The 22,071-nt window shown below is 38.6% G+C and overlaps 1 protein-coding gene across 2 annotated transcripts in view; it reads right to left on the minus strand.

Annotated features, from left to right (window-relative positions):
- Positions 1-20,908, minus strand: part of FBXO9 (F-box protein 9) — a 35,453-nt gene extending 14,545 nt beyond the window's left edge. Inside the window, exons 1-7 of one of the 2 annotated variants that reach the window (XM_036916373.2) lie at positions 20,561-20,908; positions 17,677-17,763; positions 14,666-14,821; positions 10,203-10,260; positions 8,695-8,794; positions 6,444-6,571; positions 5,169-5,283 (exon numbers count right to left, since the gene is read on the minus strand). In XM_036916373.2, coding sequence (XP_036772268.1) covers positions 5,169-5,283; positions 6,444-6,571; positions 8,695-8,794; positions 10,203-10,260; positions 14,666-14,821; positions 17,677-17,763; positions 20,561-20,563 — 647 coding nt within the window. In that variant the 5' untranslated portion in view covers positions 20,564-20,908. Of the gene's footprint in view, positions 1-5,168; positions 5,284-6,443; positions 6,572-8,694; positions 8,795-10,202; positions 10,261-14,665; positions 14,822-17,676; positions 17,764-20,042; positions 20,063-20,560 lie in introns of those variants that run through there. The other variant, XM_036916372.2, reaches the window with a different exon arrangement.
- Positions 20,909-22,071: the final 1,163 nt, after the last annotated feature.

Consider the following 22,071-nt stretch of genomic DNA (forward strand, 5'->3'; position numbering starts at 1 on the left):
CAAAACCAGGCAAAGACCCCACCAAAAAAGAAAACTACAGACCAATATCCCTGATGAACGTAGATGCAAAAATACTCAACAAAATATTAGCAAACCGAATTCAAAAATACATCAAAAGGATCATACACCATGACCAAGTGGGATTCATTCCAGGGATGCAAGGATGGTACAACATTCGAAAGTCCATCAACATCATCCACCACATCAACAAAAAGAAAGACAAAAACCACATGATCATCTCCATAGATGCTGAAAAAGCATTTGACAAAGTTCAACATCCATTCATGTTAAAAACTCTCAGCAAAATGGGAATAGAGGGCAAGTACCTCAACATAATAAAGGCCATCTATGATAAACCCACAGCCAACATTATACTGAACAGCGAGAAGCTGAAAGCATTTCCTCTGAGATCGGGAACTAGACAGGGATGCCCTCTCTCTCCACTGTTATTTAACATAGTACTGGAGGTCCTAGCCACGGCAATCAGACAAAATAAAGAAATACAAGGAATCCAGATTGGTAAAGAAGAAGTTAAACTGTCACTATTTGCAGATGACATGATACTGTACATAAAAAACCCTAAAGACTCCACCCCAAAACTACTAGAACTGATATCGGAATACAGCAAAGTTGCAGGATACAAAATCAACACACAGAAATCTGTGGCTTTCCTATATACTAACAATGAACCAACAGAGAGAGAAATCAGGAAAACAACTCCATTCACAATTGCATCAAAAAAAATAAAATACCTAGGAATAAACCTAACCAAAGAAGTGAAAGACTTATACTCTGAAAACTACAAGTCACTCTTAAGAGAAATTAAAGGGGACACTAACAGATGGAAACTCATCCCATGCTCGTGGCTAGGAAGAATTAATATCGTTAAAATGGCCATCCTGCCCAAAGCAATATACAGATTTGATGCAATCCCTATGAAACTACCAGCAACATTCTTCAATGAACTGGAACAAATAATTCAAAAATTCATATGGAAACACCAAAGACCCCGAATAGCCAAAGCAATCCTGAGAAAGAAGAATAAAGTAGGGGGGATCTCACTCCCCAACTTCAAGCTCTACTATAAAGCCATAGTAATCAAGACAATTTGGTACTGGCACAAGAGCAGAGCCACAGACCAATGGAACAGACTAGAGAATCCAGACATTAACCCAGACATATATGGTCAATTAATATTTGATAAAGGAGCCATGGACATACAATGGCGAAATGACAGTCTCTTCAACAGGTGGTGCTGGCAAAACTGGACAGCTACATGTAGGAGAATGAAACTGGACCACCGTCTAACCCCATATACAAAAGTAAACTCAAAATGGATCAAAGACCTGAATGTAAGCCATGAAACCATTAAACTCCTGGAAGAAAACATAGGCGAAAACCTCTTAGACATAAACATGAGTGACCTCTTCTTGAACATATCTCCCCGGGCAAGGAAAACAACAGCAAAAATGAGTAAGTGGGACTATATTAAGCTGAAAAGCTTCTGTACAGCAAAAGACACCATCAATAGAACAAAAAGGATCCCTACAGTATGGGAGAATATATTTGAAAATGACACATCCGATAAAGGCTTGACGTCCAGAATATATAAGGAGCTCTCACGCCTCAACAAACAAAAAACAAATAACCCAATTAAAAAATGGGCAGAGGAACTGAACAGACAGTTCTCCAAAAAAGAAATACAGATGGCCAACAGACACATGAAAAGATGCTCCACATCGCTAATTATCAGAGAAATGCAAATTAAAACTACAATGAGGTATCACCTCACACCAGTAAGGATGGCTGCCATCCAAAAGACAAACAACAACAAATGTTGGCGAGGCTGTGGAGAAAGGGGAACCCTCCTACACTGCTGGTGGGAATGTAAGTTAGTTCAACCATTGTGGAAAGCAGTATGGAGGTACATCAAAATGCTCAAAACAGACTTACCATTTGACCCAGGAATTCCACTCCTAGGAATTTACCCTAAGAATGCAGCAATCAAGTTTGAGAAAGACAGATGCACCCCTATGTTTATTGCAGCACTATTTACAATAGCCAAGAATTGGAAGCAACCTAAATGTCCATCAATAGATGAATGGATAAAGAAGATGTGGTACATATACACAATGGAATACTACTCAGCTATAAGAAAAGGGCAAATCCAATCATTTGCAGCAACATGGATGGAGCTGGAGGGTATTATGCTCAGTGAAACAAGCCAAGCGGAGAAAGAGAAATACCAAATGATTTCACTTATCTGTGGAATATAAGAACAAAGGAAAAACTGAAGGAACAAAACAGCAGCAGAATCACAGAACTCAAGAATGGACTAACAGGTACCAAAGGGAAAGGGACTGGGGAGGATGGGTGGGTAGGGAGGGATAAGGGGAGGAGAAGTAGGGGGGTATTAAGATTAACATGCATGGGGGGGTAGGAGAAAAGGGAGGGCTGTACAACACAGAGAAGGCAAGTAGTGATTCTACAACATTTTGCTATGCTGATGGACAGTGACTGTAAAGGGGTTTATAGGGGAGACCTGGTATAGGGGAGAGCCTAGTAAACATAATATTCGTCATGTAAGTGTAGATTAGTGATAGCAAAAAAAAAAAAAAGGGCAGTTCCTGTGTGGTAACCTCCAACGAGTTCTACACAAGGGTATAAAGGGCATATAAAAGTGTAGGCAAAGGGTCTGTTTGTGTTTATACAGAGGATCAAAGCCTAATTGGGCTACCCCGAAAATGAACTAAGATACGATATGAAAAAGAACTTCCAACATCTGCACCCTCTGGAAGACTCATGCCAGAAGATGATCATCAAAAAACCCCAACAAAGATCCACGCACTGCTACAGCTGTAGATGCACTCATCCCACCAGTTCCTGGACCTGCCATGGGAATGAGGAAGGAGATATCTAAGCTGGCCTGTGCATACAGTAAAACAACAAAATTGGACTGGATCTATACTGTTGGAACTCAACCAAGAATTTGGAGAAGTGCAAATTGTAGCGCTCCAAAGTCTTACAACTACAAACTATTTATTGTTAAAAGAACATATGGCATGTGAACAGTCCCCAGGAATGGGTTTTTTTAATTTGTCTGATTTCTCTCAGACTGTTCAAGTTCATTTGGACAATATCCACCATATCATAGATAAGTTTTCACAAATGCCTAAGGTGCCTAACTGGTTTTCTTGGTTTCACTGCAGATGGCTGGTAATTACAGATATGCTTTGGTTATGTAACTATACTCCTATTATGTTAATGTGTGTGTGCAATTTAAGTAGTAGCTTAAAACCTATACATGCTGAAGTTACTCTACAAGAAGATACATCAAAGAAATAATCAATCTTCCCATGTTTTCTTCCGCCTGCTACTTCTATAGCTTTTCTTCTTCCTTCCTAATTACAACCCTTAAATAGAATTCGTGCCTCATATCAAATTTACCGAGTATCATAATTCTTCCAAGTGGTAAAGATACCTCAAGACAAATGCTGGGCATAGAAGCCACAGGGCATAAATATGCAAAGAAGTAAAAAGCTAACTTTTTCAAACAATAAGGCTTCTCTCTCACTTACCAACTTCACATTTCCCTGTATGGCCCCGGAAGATGACTGGTTAGCCAGAGACGGGTAAGATTCCTCAAGGGAGGAACAACCTAAGACAGGCACAGTCGCAGGGGGGCCATCAGGTGAGAAATTGGGGATCAACAGAGGTGAGGCTTAGAACCTCACCCCCCCGTTCTGAGAGAAATCTTCTGCATACGTGGATGTTTTATTGCCCTTGTCTAGCTTGGATTAACACATAGTCTACAGGCACACACCTGATCATCTACATGTGCTCTCTTACAACACTAAACTATGTTTTCTACCTTTATCTCGTATCTACCTACCACTTCAGCATTTTATTAAAAATAATAATAATAAAGAGAGAAATGTGGTATCCACATATAAATCAAGTATAAAAACCAAATCAGTATTCATATTTGAACTGACTGTTTATAGTTCATAATGCATGAGCAAAACCGAAAGTTTCTGTGATGACGGCCCTTGTACTGTTCACTATGTAACTTATTCATTATGTAAGAATTTGTTCTACATGTAAAAACTTGTTTGTTATGCCTCAGAAGATTGGAGACTGACGAAAATTAGGCTTGGGGTGGAATAATGATTGTGCATTGAGCACTGACTCCCCTATACAGAATTTTATTGTCGTGAACAACCATTTGATCAATAAATATGAGAGATGCCCTCACAAAAAAAAAAAAAAAAAAGGACAGACTTCCAATGGTAAAATAAATTAGTAACCGGGATGTAAGGTATAGCATAAGGAATATAGTCAAGATATTGTAACAGCCTGGTAGGGTGATAGCTGGAACCTAGAATTATGTATATAAGTGTTCTACCACTGTGTTGTACACTTGAAACTCATGTAATGTAATACTGTGTGTCAACTACCCTTCAATAAAAAATAATTATTAAAAAAAAAAAAAAAAAAAACATGCAAATGCTTATTTTAGCATAAAAAAAAAAAAAAAAAAAAAAAGAATAACCAAAAAACAAAGGTTTCAAGCAATTTAAATATTTTATCCAAAACTCAAGACTCCAAATGAAGTCAGGTTATTTAAAAATAATGCAGCTGAATTTTAACAACTAAAGTTATAAAAAAATTCTAGATGCTAAGACCAAAGTATATATTTTATATAAGATAGCCATGAAAGATTACCAGTTTCAAATGATTTGATAAGAAACTATAATTTTTCTTCACATAGCAAGATTCTAAGGTACAGGATGACTTTTAAAGGGCCAAAAGGAAAATTCTAGTGCAATCTAAATGTAAATCATTACCACCTAATGGCTTTAGAGTTACTGTGAAGAGTATATTTTCTAGCATAATTCTTTTTCCATATTAGCTAAGCTAGCCTGTAAATGAACCTATGGAAATAATATGTGTGACTACAGCTATGCTACATATTACTCTACACCCTGGAAACTTCGTGCACTCTAGCCTGTAAGTGCTAAATTGTTTGAGACAATCATAGAGGTACAACTTCAGAAAAACTGTTCATTCTAAGCTTTTACCCAGAACATCAATCAAGTTTTTGTCAAAATTGACACAAGACCATAATTCCTTTTTCACACTGAGTTGTATTAAAAGAAGTTAAGTACCTGGCGCAGATATAGAATCCTCTGCACACCTGGGACAACTGCTCTAATGATCTGAGGTCCAAGTCACTAGACACCACCCATCGGAAGACATACATCAGGACCTCCATGGGCAGCACTGCAAAAGAAAATCATCCCCATTTGCGACCACACAGATGGACCTAGAGGGGACAATGCTCAATGAAATAAGCCAGGTGGAGAAAGACAAATACTGTATCATTTCATTTATATGTGGGATCTAAGAAACAAAACAAATGAACAAAACAGAAATAGTCTCATGAACACAGAGAAGAGACTAGTGGCTACCACGGAGGAGGAGGATTGGGGAGTGGGTGAAGGGGACAAAGAGATAGAAACTTATAAAATAAATAAGTTACAGGGAAGAAAAATCCACCATAGGGAATACAGTCAATAATTTAATATCTCTGTATGATGACAGATGGTAACTACAATTATGATGGTGAGCATTTAGTAATGTATATAATTGTCGTGTTGTATACCCAAAACCAGTAATAATATATATCAACTATACTTCAATAAAAAATAATGAAAATCATCCTTTCAGCAACTCTTCTGTTATTTTATTGTCTTGTTCTCAGTGCAGATATCTTTACGTATTGCAGAAATTTACAATTTGCATCCTCATTGTTTAGAGCCATGCATGGATGTACTTAACTACCTGAAAGTAATAATGATTCCTAATATCAGGACACAGTTATCTTTGTTTCTTCATTATAGAACAGATCTAAAACTACTTTTATAAAGCACCTTTTATTACCAAGATATATTAAATGTTAGAAAAATAGTCTACTGTGTGTGTGTGTGTGATCCATACTGCATTTGTTAACACCAAAAGTTATTTTCATCTCCTTGAGAATTTTCAATTGTCCTCCTCTGGAAAAAATCTTCTAATTAAACATTTAACATATTAAAAGTAAAGAAAAAATTGATTTTTAAACATTTAGCCTATCTCAAGCTGAAATTCCTGATACCAGTATTCCTTCAATTTTCTTAGGGCTACCTTGACAGCTCAGACACTCACCCTCTTAGATCATCCCTGAAAAAAACCGTGGCATCCTTGAACAACTGCACTACAAACCCTACTTCAGATTTTGAAAAGCTGTCGGTATGTAAAAACAGTAATTATAAGGAGATCTTCCACTGTATTTCAAACTTGAGCAATTATCTGGCACAATACCTGAAACTTGTTAAATTTGGAAAACTTAAAACTAAGGTTAAAGTATTTCTCAATCAATCGCAACACACATGAATTCACACCTGATATGTGAGTCTGACTGCTCTCAAGTTCAGGCTGACACAGTTTGAGCACAGACTCCTGAAATGTGAGCTGCTGCTGGAAGTAGGACAAGAGATCTGCCACCTTGTTATCATCATTATCTTCAATGCTGAAAAAAGAAGGGAAGGGAGTGAATTAACTGCCTGTCTACAAACACACAACTGAAAAAAAAATGCTTTTCATAGTACTTTCAAATGTGCTTTAGAAAAGGTAACCTAAAAGGAAACTTTCTATTTTTATTTTGATTTGATAAGTTTACCTTGCCTTGTAAAGGAGCACCAGACCAAATCTTTCGAAGAAAAAAGCTTCAGCAATTTTAATTCCTACCCAGAAAGAATCAGAATTTTTGAATACACGTGTTGAGATTTAATTTGTTGTACTGCAGCAATTTCATGAGTTAGTGAAAAGGATTAACTTCTAATGATTTAAAAAATCTTATGTAAATATATTCTTTTTAAGTGACCATAAGCCACTCTAATTGGATAAAAATACACTATACAGATGTCACCTCAGGTACTTACTTACCAAGGGTTTTTTTTTTAACAGATGTACCTTATCGCCCTATCTTAAGAGAGGAAAATATGTAATTTAAAAAATCCTGCAGGGTCCACACAAAAAAATCATCTACCAATACAACCAAATGTATAGTTAGAATTCTAGAAAAATATCTAACTTTCCATTTTTGCTGAAATTAACCTTAAAAACGATCAGACTTACAAACAGGCTTAGATGAAGATGAAGTAGAAAACCAGAAAGGGCTTGTAATACAACCAATGCAAGTGTGACAGGGGCTAGACAGACTCTAAGGCTGCTCTACCAACACTTTACTGAAGGCAAAAGGCAGCAAAGAGACTCTCAGGGCTTATCAGATGTGGTGAGAGAAAAACAGCTGTGTCCTTAAACAACTTTCATGGCATCTGGGTTTGTACAAAGGGGCGGGAAAGTAAAAAAAAAAGCTTCTTTAATATTCAGTACAACCTTTCTTAACAGCATCTGGCATCTAATTATAAAACTAGCTAAGAGCTGGTTCTAAATGACTGTACCCAAATTCAGAAAAAAGCCCAAACGGTTCTTTTTGAATATGAACTACCACACACAGTTAATCTAATTTAGTGAACAATACTATTTGTCCAAAAGTTCAAACAGGCAATTAAAACCAACTGACTTCATTGGGATGTTTTTAACATAGTGTATCTAAAGCTCAAATGTTAATAGTGTAAGCAGTTAAAAAACACTGGCAATAAACCTATGTTATAGATAAAGGTAACTTCTTCATTATTTCAAGACAGAGAGATCATAAGAGTAATATAGTATTTCTTCACCAAAACCCTATTTTTCTACGTATTGCTCATTTTCAACAACATTTTCTCATGCATACAGACTCCCTTCCCTTCTAATATCAGCAAATTGGGCTTTTGGAGATAGATTAAGCCAAACAATTTTGTAATTGTCTTCCAAATAGCTTCAAAAGTACTGGTTTAAAAATATGTTCTTTGAATTTTATCCATATAAAGCATCAATGCCACCTCATGAGTTTTATGCAAGTGGCATCTATCTGATGAAACAAGGTTTCTTTCAGGAGTTCTTCTATTGTGCGTACACCTGTGCTTTCAAACACAGGTTTAATGGTTACTTTCTTAACGTTCCATCTTCATCTCTTAAGAGAATAAAGTCTTGATATAATCTGGCATTTTCCTAATAAAATGAAAAGCCTTTTTTTTTAAGTATAATTCCAAACATATACAAAAGAGGAAAAACGAGTGTAATGAAATCCTAGGTGCCGAACACTCAATTTCAAACAATTTATTAACATTTTGTCAACTCTGGGCTAATTACACTGTAATAGTTTCAAATGTAAATAGGTTTCAGAAAGTTGAAACGTGTCCTTTAATTTACTCCTTTCAATAATCATGGATTTCATTTAAAAAAAAACCTCTTTGTCATCATACCTTATCTTTGTGCCTATTTAAAATAGGCATTTCTATATTTTAATCTTAAATTTCCCTAGTTAGAGCCTGGTAAACATAGTGTTCTTCATGTAATTGTAGATTAATGATAGCAAAAAAAAAAAATTTCCTTAGTTAGAAAAATTTTTACAACTTTATAAACAAGTCTTTACATTAAAGACCATATAACAGAATGAGAATCATCTTATCACGAAAGGAACCAACAGAGCAAAGACGCTTACTTTTAACAATCTACATATCACTGTCTATCAGATCATATACGCACTAGCTGTTTCCAGCGCCGTCGCCATCTGGAGACCGGGTATAAGTGATCTTGAACTCTATATCAGGTACAAGTTGCATGGCCCTACGATAAAACTTGATGGCTAAAAGAAGAAATGAAGCTAAATTAGCTATGACCACACATTTTTTGTCATTTCCTTTGATTACTCTTAACTGTGGTTTAATTTGGTAACTTTCTTTACAAACAGCCAAATTCCCTTTTTCTACATGCAACCATAGTTCAGTGAACAAATTTATTTCCAAACTTTACTACTCTGAAATAACCTCTCTTTTTTCCAAAGCTACCATGTTATAGGAGCTTAAAGATGTTGTATTTGCTCTTATCTTTTTGCCCTTCCCGCCTTTTCCCTCAGCCTCTTATGTCCTCTCAGAAATGATTTATGTGCTTATCTTTCTTTGGGCTTTGAACCTGCAAATGCTGTAGCCCTGACAAAAACACTTTAAAGCAAACTTTTCTTTCTAGGAGGCAGAACTGAGGAAAATCAAATGCTTTCTACAAATGGAATAAAGTGAAGAGTTTTTTGGAATTTACTCTTCAAATCCAACTTCCTTTAGTTTAGCTACCTCTTACTTAGCAAAATAAACAAGTTTTCTTATAAATCTCCTGGCCAGGTGGTTTAGAGCCATAGTATTTAATAATCTCTCCCACAGAGATACAGCAATAGAACTCAGGACTGAAAAGCCAACTGTTCCTTCTTCCACTGGCTAAAGTCCATTCAATTCAGTATATTCTCTCACGTCCTATTACTTTAGGTGAATTACTGTACACTAAATGCAGATGGGGACCTCACAAAGCTAATGAGACATGTGGAGGGATTTAATCACTTGAGCCCTTTTAATATCGCAGAGTAAAAATGCCACTGAAAGGAACATGCAAATAAATGCAGCAATTCTGGAAATGTTATTTTTGGGACATTTTCAAATGATTCAAACATAAGCATTTTCCACATGCCCCACTTATTAGCTTTACTATCACAAAATCAAAACCTAACTACAAACCTACTACAGTAAACAGCCCCATCCCTGGTTTACTTACTCATTTCTACTGGGTTAATAAGATACAATAAAGCTGAAGGGTATTCCTTGTCATAATATGTAAAGTAGAACTTAGAAAACACGCATATATTCCTCAATTTGTACTTCATGTTCCCTTCCTCTCAAGTAATTTTTAGCTATGAAAGGAGCATACCCTTCTGTAAATGAATAACAATAGTTTTAAGACCTTAATAATGAAGAGTTAATAAATTCTACTTTAGGTTTTAGTAGAGATGTAGAAAATGTAGAAAAACCAATTATGATAGTATTTCCCAGAAATATTTTTTGGAGACAGTTACACAGATATACAACTTTTGCTTTTTTAAAAATTATTTCAAATATAGAGAGACTGATATTCTATGCCAAATATATTCTAGTTAAAAAAAAAAAAAGGTCAGTAACAAAGAGTTGTTATTCAGAAATGTCACAATATAATTTTGGGCCCTGAGTTTTTACCTTCATAGAGAGCTCCATTTTGTTCTTCTTCTACTGCTTTTAGGAAGAGTTCTCGAGCCTATACAAATAAACAATGAAAAGCAATTTTTGAAAATCTGTACTAAAAATGAATATGGACTGTTGTAAGGTGGCTTTTTCAATAAATGATACTAGAAAAACTGAACAATCATAGGCAAATAATGAACCCTGACCTGAACCTCACATCTTACATAAAAATTAACTTGAAAATGGACTGAGGCCTTAAATGTAAAATACAAAACTTTTAGGAAAAAAAAATCTTGGAGACCTAGGACTAGGCAGAGTTTTTATACTTGATACCAAAAGCACAATCTATAAGGGAAAAAGTTGATAAATTGGATGTCACCAAAATTAAAAACTTTTGCTCAGTGAAATACCCTGGTAAGAGGATGAAAAGACAAGCTACAAACTGAGGGAAAGAATCTACAAGCCACATAAGCTTGAATTTAGAATAAAGAACTCTCAAAATTCAACAATAAAAACACAAGTAATCCAACTAGAAAAGACAAGCAGATATACCACAGAGAAGCTATAAAGATAAGAAATGGTACATAAAAAGATATTTAATCATTAAGGCATTAGGGAAATACAAATTAAATCACAATGAGGCATCACCACACACCTATTAGAATGGCTAATATTAAGAAGTTAGACAACACCAAGGGCTCACAAAGATGCGGAGACACTGCAGCATCGCTTATATGTTGCTGGAAGGAACATAAAATGGTGCAAGTACTCTGGAAAACAGTTTGGCAGTTTGTTTTAATGAAATGTTCATTTACCACAGAGCTCAGCCATTGCACGCTTAGGCCAGGCAAATGAAAATTTATGTTTATGCAGAAACCTGCACATGAATATTCATAACAGCTCTATTAATAGCCCAAAACTGGAAACCACCCAAATGTCCTTCAACCAGTGAATGGTGAAACAAATTGGGGTACATTCATACCATGCAATACTACTGGGCAATAAAAAGGAACAAACTTGATACACATACAACTTGGATGGATTTCAATGGTGTTATGCGGAGTGGAAAAAGTCCATCTCGAAAGGTTACATGCTCACAGCCAACATCATATGAATGGCGAGAAGCTGAAAGCTTTTCCTCTGAGATCGGGAACAAGACAGGGATGCCCACTCTCCCCACTGTTATTTAACATAGTACTGGAGGTCCTAGCCACGGCAATCAGACAAAACAAAGAAATACAAGGAATCCAGATTGGTAAAGAAGAAGTTAAACTGTCACTATTTGCAGATGACATGATATTGTACATAAAAAACCCTAAAGATCCACTCTGAAACTACTAGAACTAAATACTGGAATTCAGCAAAGTTGCAGGACACAAAATTAACACACAAAAATCTGTGGCTTTCCTATACACTAACAATGAACTAATAGAAAGAGAAATCAGGAAAACAATTCCATTCACAATAGCATCAAGAAGAATAAAATACCTAGGAATAAACCTAACCAAGGAAGTGAAAGACCTATATCCTGAAAACTGTAAGACACTCTTAAGAGAAATTAAAGAGGACACTAACAAATGGAAACTCATCCCATGCTCGTGGCTAGGAAGAATTAATATCGTCAAAATGGCCATCCTGCCCAAAGTAATATACAGATTCGATGCAATCCCTATCAAATTACCAAGAGCATTCTTCAACGAACTAGAACAAATAGTTCTAAAATTCATATGGAACCGCCAAAGACCCCGAATAGCCAAAGCAATCCTGAGAAAGAAGAATAAAGTGGGAGGGATCTCGCTTCCCAACTTCAAGCTCTACTACAAAGCCACAGTAATCAAGACAATTTGGAACTGGCACAAGAACAGAGCCACAGACCAGTGGAACAGAACAGAGACTCCAAACATTAACCCAAACATATATGGTCAATTAATATTCGATAAAGGAGCCATGGACATATGATGGGGAAATGACAGTCTCTTCAACAGATGGTGCTGGCAAAACTGGACAGCTACATGTAAGAGAATGAAACTGGATCACTGTCTAACCCCATACACAAAAGTAAATTAGAAATGGATCAAAGACCTGAATGTAAGTCATGAAACCATAAAACTCTTAGAAAAAAACATAGGCAAAAATCTCTTAAACATAAACATGAGCAACTTCTTCATGAACATATCTCCCCAGGCAAGGGAAACAAAAGCAAAAATGAACAAATGGGACTATATATCAAGCTGAAAAGCTTCTGTACAGCAAAGGACACCATCAATAGAACAAAAAGGTACCTTACAGTATGAGAGAATATATTCATAAATGACAGATCCGATAAAGGGCTGACATCCAAAATATATAAAGAGCTCATGCACCTCAACAAACAATCCAATTAAAAAATGGGCAGAGGAGCTGAATAGACAGTTTTCTAAAGAAGAAATTCAGATGGCCAACAGGCACATGAAAAGATGCTCCACATCGCTAATCATCAGAGAAATGCAAATTAAAACCACAATGAGATACCACCTCACGCCAGTTAGGATGGCCAACATCCAAAAGACAAACAACAACAAATGTTGGCGAGGTTGTGGAGAAAGGGGAACCCTCCTACACTGCTGGTGGTAATGTAAATTAGTTCAACCATTGTGGAAAGCAGGATGGAGATTCCTCAAAATACTCAAAATAGAAATACCATTTGACCCAGGAATTCCACTCCTAGGAATTTACCCTAAGAATGCAGCAGCCCAGTTTGAAAAAGACATATGCACCCCTATTTTTATCGCAGCACTATTTACAATAGCCAAGAAATGGAAGCAACCTAAGTGTCCATCAGTAGATGAACGGATAAAGAAGATGTGGTACATATACATAATGGAATATTATTCTGCCGTAAGAAGAAAACAAATCCTACCATTTGCAACAACATGGATGGAGCTAGAGGGTATTATGCTCAGTGAAATAAGCCAGGCAGAGAGAGACAAGTACCAAATGATTTCACTCATATGTGGAGTATAAGAACAAAGAAAAACTGAAGGAACAGAACAGCAGCAGAATCACAGAACCCAAGAATGGACTAACAGTTACCAAAGGGAAAGGGACTGGGGAGGACGGGTGGGAAGGGAGGGAGAAGGGTGGGGAAAAAGAAAGGGGGTATTATGATTAGCATGTATAATGTGGGGGGGGCATGGGGAGGGCTGTGCAACACAGAGAAGACAAGTAGTGATTCTACAGCATCTTACTATGCTGATGGACAGTGACTGTAATGGGGTGTGTTGGGGGGCCTTGGTGAGGGGGGGAGCCTAGTAAACATAATGTTCTTCATGTAATTGTAGATTAATGATACCAAAAAAAAAAAAGTTACATGCTGTGAGATTCCAATTCCACTTATACAACATTTTTGAATATTAAAAGTATAGAAATGGAGAACAGGTCAGTGGTTGCCCATGGTTAGGGAGGGCTGGGGATGAGGCGGGGGTGGGGGAGTACCACTACAAAGGTGTTGCCAGAGGCAGTCTTGCGGTGTAAAACAGTTCTGTATCGTGACTATGGTGGTGGTTACATGAAGCCACACAACTAATAAAATTGCATAGAATAATTTATATACATACACACAAAAAAGTGCTTATAAATCTGAGAGATATGAGTAAGCTCCATGTGTTGTTCCAGTGTCTCTTTCCTAGCCTCTGATATTGTACTGTAGCTGTGTGATGTGTCACCATCAAGGGAGGATGCGTGAAGGGTACGTGGGACTTCTCTGTACCTGTGCGTCTCTGATTAGTTCAGAATTAAAATTAAAATTAAGCAAGTATGGAAGTTTTTAGCTATCATGGTAATGTCAATTATTTAATAGCAAATTGTAAATAAAAGATTGGATTTGACCGTGTAAAGATGACAGTCCTTAAGGAACAGGCGAAATGAGAAGGGGAATGACTGTGCTATGCCCACTTCCTGGTATGAAGAAGTACCAGGAAAGAGGGGAACCACCACACAGCATTCAAAACTATTTCAGTGTGAGCACTCTCAAAATTTTCCAGAATAAGGAAATGTTTAATGCATTATTATAAATTTGTTCAAATCAAAATATAACATAATACTGCATTAAAGGTGTTAGCATTAAGATTAACCTTTGGAAAGGTGTTAATATTTCAGCAAGTGTTTTCCCCCTTTGGGCTTCTGTTGATACCTTCAGAGGCATCAGTCTTTTAAGAGACCAAGCAAATCTCAGGGGTCTACAAATTACCAAACACAGTTCCGTGAAGACAGGAGGAAAGTAGCTCCTGAGCAGCGGTGGAGTACCTAGAAGCAGCCAGGGATGGGCGAACATTTTGTCCTTGGCAAAATGTCCCACGAGGAAAAAGCTGTTTTATTTAGTAAGTTACATGCTGATGTCACTAGAATACAATGACAATGAGTCCCTTCTTTCGTCAGTGAAAATTCTTTATGTGCAAAAAAAAAAAAAGTTAATTTGTTGCACTATCCATAGTACTTAACTTTTCTTCCTTTGCCACTTCTTGCTTTCCTTTGGTGTCTGCTGCTTTCACTGAAGAGCCTCTTGCTGCTCTGCAAGGTTGAGTTTCTAAATTGCTAGAGCCCACACCCGGGGCAAGTTCAAACATCCACTGAGCTCGGAACATCTGGAGTTGTGCCTGAGGAGGGAAAAGTATTATAGGGCTCATCAAGGAAGAATGGCTCAACTCCAAAACTATGGTCCGACATCAATTTCCATACAAATATATATTTAAGACCAGTAAACACTGTCTTTTAAATTATTAAATGTATTACTAAACTACTAATACTAAATCCACTAAACACCTATTATCTTCTAAAATAATGCTCTGCTTAATAATTTAAAGAAATCGTGAAAATCTGCCTAAATTAAGTTTGGCTATGCAGGAAAAATCTAATGGTATTGGAAAGCCATCACAACTGAAGCCACCACTTGGGGACTGAACTTAGAAGCTTTCAATCATTTGTCCATTTGGAATACACCATCTGGTAGATGTTGAGTCCTGCTAAAAATTCTGTAGGTGAGCCAGAAGTCTAATAATCATTCTCTTTCTTAAAAAGGAAATGTTTTTTTCTAATATGTATCATTAAAAAATTTTTTAAATATAGAAAAAGTGAAGTCCCCCTGTGTGGTGACTCTGCTCTGCTGCCCAGATCCCCCTTCAGGAATAAAGCGCTGATTACCCCAATTGCTGGGACTGCTACTGGGAAAACAGCCCTCAGATGTCAGCCCTTTTGGGTATTGGCCCAGCAAGATCACACCCACTTCCTGGGCAATCCCTACCCAAAGACAGATCAGTGGAACTGATCAATGACTGAGAGGCTCTCAAAGTTATTCCATACACAGAACTCCCACTGGACTGGCTAAGGTGGTCTTTAAGACTGCACAGGAGTATAAAAACAAAGCCAAACAGAAGGACCAAAATAGCAGTAGACTCATAGACACTGAGAAGGGACTAGTGGTTACCAAAGGGGAGGTGCTGGGGAGGGTGGGAGGGAGGGCACAGGGTATTAAAGGGCACAAGAATTCACAATAACAATATAGGTTGGTTACAGGGACAGTAGCACAGCACAGAGAATACAGTTTATGACTCTATAACATCTTAATACATTGATGGACAGATGACCGCACCAGAGGGGGTGAGGACTTCATGATATAGGTAAATGCTGAACCACTGTGCATATTCGAAACCAACATAAGATTGTGTATCAATGATACTTTAATAAAAATGTATAGAATTTTTTTTAAAGCTCTGATACATGATACAACTTGGATGAACTTGAAAATATTAAGCCAAGTGCAATAAGCCAAACAGAGAAGGACAAATATTGCGTGACTCCACTTATGTCAAGTACCTAGAAGAGTTAAATTCATAAAGACAAAAAGAATAGCTGTTACCAAGGGCTGAGGGAAATGTGGCATGGAAAGTTACTGCTAAATGGGCACAGAGTTTCAGTTTGGGATGCTGAAAATGTTCTGGAGACGGGTGGTGGTGATGGCTGCACAATGTGAATGTACTTAATGCCACTAACTGTACACTTAAGAAATAGTCAAAATCATTTTATGTTATGTATATTTTACCAGAATAAAAATGTAATGAAGGTAAAAAAAAAAAAAAAGACTGCACAGGAGCTCAACTTCTCCCTCTGCCAACTCTGATTTCCCTCCCTCCCTTCTTCCACAAATGCTGATGCCAAAAGCACTCCCCAGCACACCTCCACCTTGGAGCCTGCTTTCCAGGAACCCAGCCTAGGACACCCCTCCTTCCAAAGAAGGCCATTGTCAACAGGATTGTGAATATTACTCCTGGCTTTTTTTGAAAAGGTCTATATAAAATGTCAGTTTTAAAAATAATTTTTCTCTACGTTCTGTACAATGCTTTGGTTCCCACCCTCCCACTTCTAACACCAAACACATATACCTCTGACCTATAGAATCTTTAGTAGCACTGTCTACTAGGTGACGCATCCCACATAAACAAGTATTATAAAACTTACAATATTCAGCAAGATGAACTAATTAGTTACAAGGAATAGTTTTCTATTTCAACACCCAAAGATCTACCCCATCCTTTTAAATGACTGCAACTATTTCAGTGTATGGATGCATGATTACTTAATGATGGATCTCATTTCAAAAAATATCAAGTAATGGATACATATACAAGTAATGGATAAACAGGTTATATTCCATTTTTTCATATCAACATTCCATAATAAACATTTTTGTACATGTATGTTTATGGACTTTCCCCAATATTTCCTTAGGATTAATTTTCTGGAAGTAGAATTGCTGGATCAAAGGAAATGTATGTTTTTCATTTTGATCTATATTGCTAGATCCAAAAAAGGTAGCAATTTACATTTTCAGGTACACTGCATGAGTATTCTCAAAGCTTGAAAAACAATGGGCGTTATTCACGAACCTGACTGTTTTAAAAAAACTCAAGGTAGGTGCAGTTCCTATTTTTTAAATCATTTATGAGACTATCTCTTCAAATGTTCAATGGCCATTAACATTTTTTCCATTAGTTGTGCACTCATATCTTTCTTCTCCTGTTCCTCTTACTAATTTATAAGGATGTTTTACATACTGAGGACATCAATCTTCTGCTCATATATGGCAAATAATTTTTCCAGCTGATGATTTCTCTTGATTTATGATGTTTTTTGCTATACATTGATTTTACACTCTGAGGTGGTCAAATCTGTCCGCCTTTTTCTTGGAGGTGATGGGTTTTGAGTCATGCATAAGCTTTGGTTTGACAATTTAAAATCTGTGTATTAAACCTGATAAAAGCAATTATTGTTATTTCTTTCTAAAGAAAAAGGAATCTGTAACAGTTATAATTTAAATAGTCTATAAACTGATATGAAAATACAGTTAAATTCAATGCAAAATAAGAACTGATAAATCTTCATAATTATGACCTATTTCTGTTTATGTATGGAAAGCAATGGAATAAGCATTAAATATACAACTGAAGAAACATGCCTGCAGATCTTTTTCCGCAGAGGTTTCATTTTCATCATCATCTCCTGCTCTGACAGTATCAGAATGACAATCCTCCTCAGCTTCTGCCTGAGGGGGAAAAAAAACAAAAACAAAATAGTGATTGGGAATACGCCAACATTAGTTTCCTTTTGTAATCGGCATCTCCTATTGAGCTATTTGTCCCATAAAATATATAGTTGCTAGATAGATTCCTCACAAGTAAGTTTATTGATTCCAATTTGATAAAACTTGATACTTTAACTTTTTAATATTGTAAAATAAACAACTTCACTGGGTTCCAATTGAGACTGCTTTAACAAGCGGTTAAAAAGAACAACTTTGTTTCACAAAATAGCATTTAAGTGTGGCATAGGGTTCAGCAAATAGTTTTTGTTTAACAGATCACTTAAAAGAATATATGCAGTTCATATATGTCCCTCCTTTTACACAACCAGCATGTTATTAATATGCAAGTATGATTTTTGTCTCTTTTACATTTTAAATGTACTAGGAAAGCTCATTAAGACATGTAGTAGTAAATGTTTTTGTAAAGGAACCTCTTCTATTTTAACTGTTTTATAAATCCAGATTTTTATATATTGGATTGACTTACAAGTGGAATAAAGCTGTGCTGGAATTACTATGCATGACTTGGGGCTTACTAGAGAGGTCAGTTTCCTTCCATTTTATCCTTTCATTTTCAATAAATGTTTGTTAAATTAAACTGAATCCTATGTTCTAGTGAAAAGGAAATGTTGCATCAGTTTGGTCTCTTAGCTAATAGACTTATTAGCAAATAGGACTTGCTCAGCACTTAATGCATTCAGCCCTATGAAGAGATGTGGCAATCAGGGAAATGACCTTGAAGGTTAGAAATAAAAATTATAAAACCTATTTCATTTTATTTGTGCCAAAGATGATAAGTTTCACAACTATACGTTTTAGTTGTGATTTGTCTCCAGGACAAGAATGTTTGTACTAACACAAATTTTTGAATGCGGCAACTAGGTACATTTGCATTACATTACAGCACAACATAAATACGCCTACTTCCTATCTTATCTCTGGCAACCAGGCTTAAAGCAGAGGTGCCTTTATGCCTTGAACTAGCTAGTATGTGGTACAGTGCTTGGTGCGCAGTAAAAGATAAATCAGTAAAGAAATAAATGAGGGAGGCCAAGATTCTATGTGAATTTCCAGAAAACTGGAAAGTTTAAACATTAATGTACTGTCAAATATTTTTTTAGTTTCTTGAAGCCATGAGCTTTTCCTACCAAGAACATCCCTAACAGAAAAATACAAAATGAAGGACTTAAATGTATAGATCCCACTGAGAAGTATATTTCTAAGAGTCTGCTTTATTACTGTAAACTCTAAGTACAACTAATGGGAGGGAAATGAATTTCCTAGGATATCTTAGAAACTTAGCCTTCTAACTCTTGCCTACCAATCATACTAAACTGATCAAGAGATGTCCCTGTCCTCTGCAGTATGGTGCTCTTGCATATGTGCTGTGGGCTCTCTCCAACTAGAATGACTTTTTTCTTATTTGGTTATTTCAACTCTTGCTTTAAAATTCAGCTCAGAGGTCATCCCAGCAGGAAGCATTTTCTGGCCTTTTTAATTGCCTCTTTTGTTTTCCTATAACACCTGTGCTTGTATCACAGCACTTACAACTTGTATTGAGATTATTTTTGTCCCTTCGTTAGAGTTAGTACAATGGGAACAAGGATCCCATCTCAGTCACCTTTGTAATCTTAGAGAGCCAAACACATTGCTTGATTCACAGTAAAGGCCTGTTCAGGCCTCAGCTGTCTCATTTGCAAAGAGATGGTATTGGATTTGATGGCCTCTGAGGTCCATTTTCACAGGTGACATCCTTTAAGTTTACCATAAATCACCTTACAGCTTTGGCTATTTGAAGATCTGGTACTGTACTGGGGTCCAACACTATGACAGGCTGATAACAGGTGCTAGAAGAAATTGATTGAATTAACAAATAAAATGCCTTGTGGATATATAATTTAAGATTAACTTAATAAATTCAGTCATTCATTTATTCAATAAAAAACTGAGTACCTATTATGAGCTAATCAGTTTGGTATCATTTCACACCTGATTCGTTCAACCCTAGCCAGACATTAGTTTCTTAGATGAACAATTTATTCAAAGCCAAAGACAAGCAGCATAGGTCAGAGACTACATAGTCCAGCATGCAATAGTCCTTGGAATTTGCCTTGTCAATTTCTGGCACTTAGCTCAGTCTCTCCATTTGGACTGCACTGATGCTGCTCTGGCCCTCGCTACCGTCACGTGAGACATAATCCCCCTAAACCCCAGGCCGCCAGAACTGCCTGCCAACGTACCCAGGGCACTGACGCGTCACGGGGCAGGTGCGTCCTAAACCCGGGACTCCTGAAGAGGCCAGAACAGCCTCTCGGAGGGCACATCTTCCCAGACGGGAAGCAATCAACAGGTGTCTCCGCCAAGGCTCCCTCCCGGTTTCAGGGGCTGCGACGGTCGCCTCAATCTATACTTACTGCTTTGGATAAACTCCCTCGAGAGGGGCGGGACTGGTTTAACGTCCTCAAGAGTGCTAAGAAAAGCGAGGCATGTTTCTCCGCTGTCCTGCAAACCCGCTCTCCTCACTTCGAGTCCCGGCTAGGGGTGTGTGCAACGAGGAGCCCGGGGGAGCAGTCAGGGATGGCACCCCCTCCACTCCCACTCAGGCCAGGGGCCCCATAATAGCTGGAGGCCCAGCGGCTCCCACTCCTCCAAAGCTACACTTTCCGCTCTTTCGGGGCTCATCCCAGGCCTGACCCCTCCTGCACATCACATCCCCGGCTCGCAATGACCTCCCTAGTCCCCCATGCCCCCAGGTTACCATGCTGGCGGGGCGGCAAGCCGCGGTCGCGGGACTCTTCGCGCCCCCTCTGCACCACCCCCCGAGGCGTGCGGGGTGTCCGGTGTCTACTCCTGCCGCTCTGCTGCAGCGGGGCTTAGCAGAGTTCTCGGTCGGAGAAGCGCACCAGACAGCGGCAGTAACTGCGGGCCCGGCGTACGGCAGCCATCTTCGCGGGGCAGGAGGCCAGACCGGGGCGCGCTGGAGCGGCGGCCGGGGACTCGCGGGGCAGAAGAACGCCCGCGGCCAGGCGAGGCAGAGAAGCGCGCGAGCCCCACAGCGTCGGCCCTGGAGGAGACGCCGGACGCCGCTGCGGAGCTGCCCCTCTGCCGCCGAGGCGTGCGCCGACGTAGCGAGCGTGCGCAGTGCCGTCGCCGCCGGCGCCCCCGCTCGCGTGCACGGCTCTTCGGCCCGCGCGCTGCCTGGAGGAGGGCCGCGGGGCTGGGACGTGCTGTGTGCGCGAGGCCCACCCGGAGGCCAGCTCACCGATTTGCCGAAATCCAAACAAGACCCACGCAGCGGCCCAGTGAATGCTTATGCAAGGTGGAACGCGCGTAACCTCAAAAATGTCTGTAACTCAAATGGAGGGTTGAGACCCTACGGCAAGCAGCCCTAAAGGGCATCAAACGACGCTCGGGACGGTCGCTGCATGGTCGTCGGTGACTCTGGCTAGAGCCACCCCAGACGTGCAGGGAGTGAAACTCCACTACAGCCACAGGCTGTTAGAGCAACTTAACTTTTCAAAAGCACGGGTCTGGAGGTCGAGGAAAAGATTCTGTTTGGAAGAAAACTCAGCGACTGCCAAGCCCTGTCGCACTACGGATCCCATCATGCAACGGGGGCATGACGCTAAGACTCCAGGGCCTCGAAACCCGAGTCCTGCGGGGACTGCGCCGACGAGACCTTGGGGTTTGTAGTCCGCTGTTTCGCGTAGCGCGCTGGACTCTGCACATGGTATTCGCCCATCCTCTTAAAGCTCAAACACCTGGTGTCACTTCCACAGCGGCCACTCATCAAGCGATATATATATATATATATTTCCACATTTCACATTGTTTTAAATACGAAATTATACATGCTCTGTTGAAAAACTACAGTTTTACAGCCTCTTCGTTCTGCAAACATGTACGGAGCTTCTGAAGTTTCTAAAGTTTCTATTAGGTGCCAGATTGTAATAGTGGTCAGGATTCCAAAACCCTATCTGTGTTCAATAAGTTCACAGAGTTTAAAGCTCTTGGCTATCATTTTATTCTAGAAATCTTAGAAATGCAGTACGTCTTCTGCAGACAAAGATGAAAAAGGAGACGGGGGCAGATGGTGAGCTTCAATAAGGAAGCCCAACTGCTGTCTTTTAATATTAGGATCCATCCTTCGGATGAGTATGTTCGGAAGGGCATGTTTTATTTGCATCCTAAATCAGCTACCTATGAATAGTACCTTCATGTTTAACGGAGGCCAAAAATGTAATAATTTTTAGCTTTCAAAGGCGGCTT

The sequence above is a fragment of the Manis pentadactyla genome, chromosome 16, assembly GCF_030020395.1.
Source record: "Manis pentadactyla isolate mManPen7 chromosome 16, mManPen7.hap1, whole genome shotgun sequence".
NCBI lineage: Eukaryota > Metazoa > Chordata > Mammalia > Pholidota > Manidae > Manis > Manis pentadactyla.